Raw genomic sequence first — 10,000 nt, forward strand, 5'->3', positions numbered from 1 at the left:
TTAACAACTAAACACGTTACACACTGGAGCTTTAAAGTGCCCATATTAGGAAAAAAATCACTTTTTGTGGGATTTGGGGAGTTATTTTGTGTCTCTGGTGCTTCCACACGCATACAAACTTTGATAAAAACCATCCAGGCTGTTTAGAGTGAGATACGGTTTCTGAATGTGTCCTGCCTTCAGTCTCTGGGTGAGCTGGTCAAAATCTGCACGGCTTTCTACGTCACTAGCTGAGACGAGGGGCCTAGGGGGCTAAACGTTAGCATGCTAGCTCGTTCTCAATGGTAAAACACTGCCACAACACACACAAATTCACCTTAATCTCCAAAATAAATTGTATAGAACTACTTCCATGTCCCTGTTCTGCAGGTATTCCACACAAAGTTGGAAGTGCGCACTGACTGAAGTTGGAGAAACAGCTAGCTAGCTCATGTAGTCCTTACCTAGCTACTGAGCATGTGATCTTACCTAGCTACTGAGCATGTGGTCTTACCTAGCTACTGAGCATGTGATCTTACCTAGCTACTGAGCATGTGATCTTACCTAGCTACTGAGCATGTGATCTTACCTAGCTACTGAGCATGTGATCTTACCTAGCTACTGAGCATGTGTGACTGCCAACAAAGATGTTACAGCAGTGAGAGGTCTCACTCTGTAGCTAAAACAGAGACCTGAACCCAGGGTGAAAAGAGGAGCTGCAGCAATGAGCAGTACAACAAAAATATGGTGTTTTTTTGAAAATTAAACCATGTTAACCTATTCTGGTACAACCTCAAAATACAATTATGAACCTGAAAATGAGCAGAATATGGCCACTTTAAAGCACTGTGTGCAATGTCTGTTGATTGTTAGAGCCGACGATGCAAGAAGCTCTTCTGTGTGAACAGACAATAAAGTTTTATCTGCTCTTCTCTCTTATCTTTCACTAGCAGCTCCCTCCTTCAGACAGCTGACTGTGTTTCTCTCCATCTTTCCCTGCAGACGCCTCCAGGGAGTCATGACTCAGCAGATGCAGAACCTGCAGTTGTCTCAGAGCAGGAAGTGCCCCGGCGGGCCGGCCTCCCCGAATGCCGCCAAACGGCTCTACAGGAACCTGTCGGAGAAGCTGCGGGGGAGCACCTCGTCCTTCGAGGATGCCTACTTCTTCGGCAAGACGGACCGCCTCCGCAAAGCCTCGGTGAGTGTTACCGGCTTCGGGAGAGATGAGACTTCACAGACGACAGACTCGGATGGCTTTCGAGTCAAGGCAGCTTTATTTAAACACACGGTCTCGGGGAGATGCATGCAGTTCAGCGTTCAAAACCGCCTTCCAGCTTTCTGCTGTATTTATCTTTCTCCTTTTGCTTACATGCAGTATCCTGGTCACGTTTTGATTAGGGATGCACCAAATCCAGATTTTTGGGGTTCGGCTGAATACTGAATCCCCTGGTTGAGATTCTGCTGAATCCTCGTCCCATCCTCAGTCCATGAACACAGTAAACTCATTAATGAAGTAAACAGTGACTGTCCTTCCTTTGCCGTACCTGAAGTTGCTGCATTTTGGCTGCTGTCTGTTCAGTCTGCATTTCCACTTTCTCACAGCCTGCTGCATTGAACGCTCCACCTACGTAAACACCTTCCTGTAATCAACGGTGCCGTCATTACGGCGACCTGCGTAGTGCAGCGTAGGATTCGGTTCGCTGGGAAAAAATTCTAAGGTTCTGCAGAAACCACAACCCCGTCAAGAAGCCCAATATTCAGCCCAATCAGAAGCTGAATCCTGGATTTGGTGCATCCCTAGTTTTGAATAACCTCGTCCTAGTCTATCTCATTGCTCCGATGTGGCCTCGAGATTCCCATGGATGTCCCTCTTTTTCTTCCTCCTCCCCTCTTCCTCTGTCTTTGTGTTGGCGTTCTAACCTCTGGTGGATTTATGAGGACTATGGTTAACTGCTCCTCAGATCTCTGCAGGAGATTGTGATTGATTTAAAGAAATGCCAATAAACCAGAGCCCCTTTTTCTCCCGTCCAGGAATGCTGTGTGGACTAGCCAGACCTTCCTCCGCAGCGCTGTGGAGGAAATAATATATATATAAATATAGACAGATAGATTTAAACGCTCCTGTTCACCTTGTTCTCCAATCACTGAATCAAGATCCACGCTGAGAGGAATGTCGGGGGTGTACAAGAAGGCCTGACCTTTACGCTGCTTTCATAGACTCGCTAACGTGTTATTATATGTGTGAGAGAAACCTCGCTGCTCACTCTCACTCTCTTTATGTGTTGAAGAGGCACGGTTCGACATACGAGGGAGCTGAAAGAGACAAAGCGCTCACATGACCACAATCTGATCATGTGTCTGTAGTACGGCTGCACAATACGTTGGGTTTCTTTTATCGTCATCGTGATATTAACTGGAGCAGTAAACACATGTACGTATACGTGATATATACGCCAAAGACACTCTGAGATTTTATGTATGTTTTTAAGTAAGTATGTAAGGAGGGAAGAAAGGAAGTACTGTACGTAGGGAAGAAGGTAGGGAAGGAAAGAAGAAAGGAGCAAGAACGTAGGGAAGGTAGTTCTACTTGTTGTTAAACTGGACGGGTCCAGTAACCTCTGAATAGTTCTACTTGTTGTTAAAGTGGACGGGTCCAGTAACCTCTGAATAGTTCTACTAGTTGTTAAACTGGACGGGTCCAATAACCTCTGAATAGTTCTACTTGTTGTTAAACTGGACGGGTCAAATAACCTCTGAATAGTTCTACTTGTTGTTAAACTGGACGGGTCCAGTAACCTCTGAATAGTTCTACTTGTTGTTAAACTGGACGGGTCCAATAACCTCTGAATAGTTCTACTTGTTAAACTGGACGGGTCCAATAACCTCTGAATAGTTCTACTAGTTGTTAAACTGGACGGATCCAATAACCTCTGAATAGTTCTACTTGTTGTTAAACTGGACGGATCCAATGACCTCTGAATAGTTCTCCTTGTTGTTAAACTGGACGGGTCCAATAACCTCTGAATAGTTCTACTTGTTAAAGTGGACGGGTCCAATAACCTCTGAATAGTTCTACTTGTTAAAGTGGACGGGTCCAATAACCTCTGAATAGTTCTAGTAGTTGTTAAAGTGGACGGGTCCAATAACCTTTGAATAGTTCTACTAGTTGTTAAAGTGGACGGGTCCAATAACCTCTGAATAGTTCTACTTGTTAAACTGGACGGGTCCAATAACCTCTGAATAGTTCTACTTGTTGTTAAACTGGACGGGTCCAGTAACCTCTGAATAGTTCTACTTGTTGTTAAAGTGGACGGGTCCAATAACCTCTGAATAGTTCTACTTGTTAAACTGGACGGGTCAATACCTCTGAATAGTTCTACTTGTTGTTAAACTGGACGGGTCCAGTAACCTCTGAATAGTTCTACTTGTTGTTAAAGTGGACGGGTCCAATAACCTCTGAATAGTTCTACTTGTTAAACTGGACGGGTCCAATAACCTCTGAATAGTTCTACTTGTTGTTAAACTGGACGGGTCCAATAACCTCTGAATAGTTCTACTTGTTGTTAAACTGGACGGGTCCAATAACCTCTGAATAGTTCTACTTGTTGTTAAACTGGACGGGTCCAATAACCTCTGAATAGTTCTACTTGTTGTTAAACTGGACGGGTCCAATAACCTCTGAATAGTTCTACTTGTTGTTAAACTGGACGGGTCCAATAACCTCTGAATAGTTCTACTTGTTGTTAAAGTGGACGGGTCCAGTAACCTCTGAACAGTTGTACTTGTTAAATTGCAATGTGAGCAGCAGCCAACGGTTCATTTCAGATCATTTAAAAGGCAACCAAGGCAACATTGTGCGTCTGTCCTATTTCTGATACCGTGGCGGCAGAAATTTTTGCCATGGCGGGCCGCCACTACAAAATCAACACAGAGGAAATAGTGTTTCCTTTAGGAATTTTTTTTAGCAGTGGGGGCAGGTCCACACCCCCCTCGCCCCACCATAAAACGGAACTGACACTTCGCTGCAACACAAACTAATATATGTATTCACCTCTATTCACACACACAATGAGGCATATTTTCTGTATTTTTTGAGTTACTATATAGGCCAACTTTTATCTTGACATATAGGCTAAGCATTCTGCAGCAAATCACAGTAAACCCACTATTAATTACATGATCTTAGTGCAGTGAAACTACTTCAGCATGTAAATAATGCACCTAAAATACAGACGTGAGCAAGGCCGTTCAGCAATCGTTATTATATCAAATCAACAGCCACGTGCAATTTAGCTAGCAGGTGAATAATACAGACAAGGAAAATCATGAATCAGAAATGATCTGACAACATAAGTTATACGACTTACAGTTCTCAAGGACGTACACACACGATCTCAACTGGCTAGTTATCCTCGCGTGTCCGCACTATTCTCCGACATGCACTCTAACAATGCGGCCCTATTTCTGATACCGTGGGGGGCAGAAATGTTGCCGTGGGGGGGCCGCCACGGTCAAATCAACATGGAAGAAACACTGGTATCGGTATCTGTACCGGTATTGAACATTTTTCAACGATACTCAGCCCTATTCATATTTTGACATTTCACATAAGCGCACATGAATTTTAGTCCTAACAGTGCCGGAGAGGAAGAGGAAGAAGAAAGGTTAATCTGTGACTCGTTATGTAGACGGAGGACACAAACTGTGTGTTGACATCCATCACAGAGAGGGGAGAGGAACACTTCTCCAGCTGCTAGTCAGGATTATCTTCATTCCTCACTTCAATATCGATTTAAAATGGCAGGAAATAGGAAACAAGCTGGCTGGCATGTTTGAATTGATTGAGTTTTGTTCGACAAATGGGTCCAAAAACCCTCGAAATCCTCGTAGAAGAAATGCTCCTCCACCTGTCTCGGCTTTTGTCTGTTTCCTGAGTGATTTCGGATGAAAGTGGAAATGAAAAGAGGTGGAGGGGAAACCCTGCCGGGCTGTGTGTGTGTCTCAGACAGACGGATCAATAAAGATCTGGTTTGGCGTTTGACTAATTCTGTTTACAGCGACGTCTTCAGAGCCTAATCCCTCCGCTGCTTCGCGTGTCACGTCTATTATTCCATCTGCCTCCAGCTGTTTCCATCTCCACGGTAACACCCTGCAACCTGCATCGCTCGCGCTGCCATCTTCACTTCAACATAGATAGATAGATAGATAGATAGATAGATAGATAGATAGATGGATGGATGGATGGATGGATAGATAGATAGATAGATAGATAGATAGATAGATAGATAGATAGATAGATAGATAGATAGATAGATAGATAGATAGATAGATAGATAGATAGATAGATAGATAGATAGATAGATAAAAAATAACATAGTAAAATACCAGAACACACACTGAAAGATATAATTAGAGGAATGAGAAGGCCGTATACACAAATGTAGAACGAAATCTACAAGCTACATACAATGACGGTGAAATGCTTCATTAATTTAAGTGCCTTGCTCGAGGACGCTTTGTGGACGGTGTCCCTGGAGAGCATTTGGAGCACTCTTCATCGCCACTTCTCAGCCTCCTCTCATCCTCATCATCATCATCATCATCATCATCACGTCCGTCCTGCTGCGCCGAGAAACATTCGGATTCATCCTGTGTGTGACGAGTGTTACAGTGTGTGTGTGTGTGTGTGTGTGTGTGTGTGTGTGTGTGTGTGTGTGTGTGTGTGTGTGTGTGTGTGTGACGAGTGTGTGTGTGTCTCTCTGTGTGTGTGTGCTACTGCGTGTGTGTATGTGTGTGTGTGTGTGTGTGTGTGTGTGTGTGTGAGTGTGTGTGACGAGTGCTACTGCGTGTGTGTGTGTGTGTGTGTGTGTGTGTGTGTGTGTGTGTGTGTGTGTGTGTGTGTGTGTGTGAGACGAGTGCTACTGCGTGTGTGTGTGTGTGTATGTGTGTATGTGTGTGACGAGTGTGTGTGTCTCTGTGTGTGTGTGCATGTGTGTGTGTGATGAGTGTTACAGTGTTACTGTGTGTGTGTGTGTGTGTGTGTGTGTGTGACGAGTGTTACAGTGTGTGTGTGTGTGTGTGTATCTGTGTGTGTGTGTGTGTGTGTGTGTGTGTGTGTGTATGTGTGTGTGTGTGTGAGTGTGTGTGACGAGTGCTACTGCGTGTGTGTGTGTGTGTGTGTGTGAGTGTGTGTGACGAGTGCTACTGCGTGTGTGTGTGTGTGTGTGTGTGTGTGTGTGAGACGAGTGCTACTGCGTGTGTGTGTGTGTATGTGTGTGACGAGTGTGTGTGTCTCTGTGTGTGTGTGTGCATGTGTGTGTGTGATGAGTGTTACAGTGTTACTGTGTGTGTGTGTGTGTGTGTGTGTGTGACGAGTGTTACAGTGTGTGTGTGTGTGTGTATCTGTGTGTGTGTGTGTGTGTGTGTGTGTGTGTGTGTGTGTGTGTGTGTGTGTGTGTGTGTGTGTGTGTGTGTCTGTGTGTATGCGTGCTGACATTTGCAGAGCGGTCACAGCAGCAGACATGAAAGAAAAGAGGCAGACACATGGGGGGGTCTGAGAGAGCGTGGGAGGAAGAGAGGGAGTCAGAGTGCGATGCATGACTTCATGGGTCAGAACAGACATGCTGTTTGAGCTAGAGTCCAACATATAACATTATGGTGGTGGCAGCCAGCGGTACGTACAGGAAATAATCATGTAAACCTACTACGCTCATTCATCTCCCGTAGCTAAAGCAAGAAGCAGGCTAACGTTAGCTAACCAATGCTGAGCTAAACATGTCTGCTAACCTATCAGGGTGTGTTTTCATGTGCCGGATAAAATGACATGTGGTTGAGCCAGAATCCTTTATCTTAATACCACATATTTTGCATTCAGCGATTCTTTTGTTTGGGCCTTGGGTATAGTTTTTAGTTTTTAGTTTTGTGAGTTTTTAAAGCCAAAGCTTCTGATGCAGATAAGTTACCGGCAATTTCCACTGGATGCGGAACGTCTCCGGAACGTCTCCGGAACGTCTCCGGAACGTCGGCGGAGTCATTAGGTTTCCATTAAAGTCAGTGTGTGTATTTCCACTGACTGCAGAACGTCTGCGTCCCGACTCCGTATCTGCTCCGGCGGTCCCAGCCCTCCGGAGCAGATACCAGAGCTTATGTTGTTGGCTGAGAGGGCGCATGCGCACGCGGCGACCAGCATAAGGAAAAACTCGGCATCCTATGTGTGTTATTTTTAATAGTTTTCGTCCATGTTTTATGTTTAATTTGTTTGTGTTCTCATGACTAAGTGTGCTTAACACAAACTATCCGTTGGACTAATGGAGCTGATAATTGTTGTTGCCGGACGCCGGAGAGCTCCGCAGCAATTCAGCACACGGCAGATAGTGGAGGACAGGAAGTCGAGCACAGAAACAAAATAAAAAATTTGGTTAATTTTCAAAGTAAAATCCAGCGTGCTCACGGCGGATCATATTTCCCTGCACTACACCTTGAAAACACAGCTCAGAGTAGTTTCCCCTCTACTCCTCTGGATGGAAACTAACTGGTGGTGGTTTTGTGGTTCTGTTCTACGTGAATTCGTGAGATCTCGTGGGTCCTCGTGACTACAGCTGTCAGTCATGGCCGCAGCCGCGCCGCAACAAATCCAGACCTGGTGGGTATTGACGGACGGCGGAGCACGCAGCCGGTCCGCAGACGTTCTGCATCCTGTGGAAATTGCCGGTTACGTAGGTGGGTTAGATGCAAAGCAGAGTGCAGTCTGGGAGGGCATGGTGATGATCTCACAGAATTTGATGTTATATGTGATGCAGTCTGTCATGTTATTGATGTCCTCCCCGTGTGGCTCACAGAGCACGTCCCAGTCTGTAGACTCAAAGCTGTCCTGCAGTCCCTCCTCAGCCCGGTCTCACGGCAGTTTGTGTAAATGTCACGTTATTTTTAATCTATTGATACGTGTTCACGGGGACGTTTTTCTCGTTTTTTACGTGGTGGCCAGCACGAAAATGTGAAGTAATGTATTTCAATGGGAAGCATATTTCGTGGTCACAGCACAAAAATGGTAGGGAGTAGTATGAAGAGCCGAAAATCCACGTAGGGAGGCTGGTCGGGGGGGTGGATGGGTCCAACAACACAGAACTTTCACCCGGGCGAGCGGGGATCGCGTCCCGCGTGTGGCGTTTTGTCTCCCGTAGTCTTCCTAATCACAACCGTCCCGTTATTGTCGCACGTCCCCCGCAGCCGTCTCCCGGCGTGTATGAGGCATCCTTTCCCCCGTAGGGTATTTCGTGCTGCCACCACGTCAAAAACAAGAAAAACGTCCCCGTGAACACGTATCAATAGATTAAAAATAACGTGACATTTACACAAACTGCGGTGAGACTGGGGTTGGCCTCCTCAGCCTCCTGAGTCCACCTCCTCACAGTCCTTGTGTGGACAGGCTGCCGTTGGACAATAGGAACATAGTTAGGAGACAGCATGACAAGGTTGTGATCCGATTTGCCGTGGGGTGGGGTGGGGATGGCAGTGGCACTGTATGCATCCTTTGCATTTGCGTACAGGAGGTCCGGAGTTGTATTGTCTCTAGTGGGGCACGTAATATATTGTTGAAAGTCCGGGAGTGATTTGTCCAGTGAAACATGATTAATATCCCCAGTGATAGCCATGAAGGCATTGACAGGGTGACAGTGGTGTGAATGACGTCAGCAGCTGCCTCCGCTTCAGCAGATGGTGCAATTTCATTTAATTTTATTTAGTATACAGGAAAGTTCAAAATAACATTAAGTTACAATATAAACGGGCCTGACTCAGTTTAAAAACTGGTTTCCAGCAGGTTCCTGTTCTGCAGAAACATAGAACATTGAACATAGTTACAGCACATGAAGACAGAACCATTTGAACAGGACATTAGCACGGGCTAGACAGATACGGACAACTAAAGACAACAATACAGACTTGGACTATACATGAACAATCAATGAGTGCAACTCAGTTACACTAACAAGTGTAACTGTTGAGCAGGAACATGTTTTTTTATTTATTTTTTTTATTTCTTTATTTGAAAGGTAGGGCTGGGCGATAAATCGATTTTATCGATTAACTCGAATGTGTAGTTAACGTCGATTTGTTTAAATGAAAATCGATTTTCTCCTTAACATCCGTCGACGCTCCCCTCTGGGCTCCCGTAGCTCCGAACGGGCTCAGCCCTCGCCCCGCGCGTTTGTCATAGAGATACACAAACAACATGGCAGCGACAGGGACTAACACTAATTCTTTTCTTAACTAGTAGTTTCATTACTTACTTATCCGTAATCTCCGCCGAAATGACCAGCAACTCGCGGTGCTCTGTCCCCGGCTGAGAGTCACCTATTCTCAGATAACTGAACCACCAGCTACCGCTGACCTAAAGGACCACCATGCGGGGCACCAGAGGTGGTGTTGAGGAACTCTGTTGCGGCTCAACACATCTACTAAATGCCGCTGATACGACCGAGCTGTGATGGAGGTCTGTAGCGGCTTAAACAACTAGCAATCGCCGCTCTGTAGCACAGAGCTCCTCTTCGACGTTTGTTTCTACCGCTAGTTACTACGAAGGAGCTTGCTCCTCTTCGATGTTTGTTTCTACCGCTAGTTACTACGAAGGAGCTTGCTCCTCTTCGATGTTTGTTTCTACCGCTAGTTACTACGAAGGAGCTTGCTACAGGTATGCTACATTCAAGAGACCATGGGATGTTAATGTACGTTACTCAGCAACAGGTGGAAATAGGGGCAAGGTTGCACAATAACGTTAAAATGATTTGAACTTTTAGCGAGGAACGAGAAGTGAATTACCTGTATGTGTGAAAACAGCTTCATCTCACGCATCCGTTTGTTTGTTGTTGAATATATAGCCCCCCCCATCCAAAAAAAGGGAAAACACTCAAATCAATTTATGTTTGCACAAAATTGGCATGAATAATCATAATGGTATACATGCCCCATGTGTGTGCGTGTGTGTGAGTCAAAACAAAATAAAGTTAAAACTTGTTTTGAACAA

At 45.3% G+C, this 10,000-nt stretch overlaps 1 protein-coding gene across 1 annotated transcript in view; it reads left to right on the forward strand.

The window, feature by feature from the left end:
* Positions 1–10,000, forward strand: part of LOC116058515 (ankyrin repeat and fibronectin type-III domain-containing protein 1-like) — a 130,497-nt gene that overhangs the window by 51,523 nt on the left and 68,974 nt on the right. The window contains exon 4 of the mRNA XM_035997840.1: positions 982–1,177. Within this exon, the coding sequence (XP_035853733.1) occupies positions 998–1,177 (180 nt within the window). The 5' untranslated portion in view covers positions 982–997. The remainder of the gene's footprint in view (positions 1–981; positions 1,178–10,000) is intronic.

The sequence above is a fragment of the Sander lucioperca genome, chromosome 22 (assembly GCF_008315115.2).
Source record: "Sander lucioperca isolate FBNREF2018 chromosome 22, SLUC_FBN_1.2, whole genome shotgun sequence".
In the NCBI taxonomy this organism is placed as follows: domain Eukaryota; kingdom Metazoa; phylum Chordata; class Actinopteri; order Perciformes; family Percidae; genus Sander; species Sander lucioperca.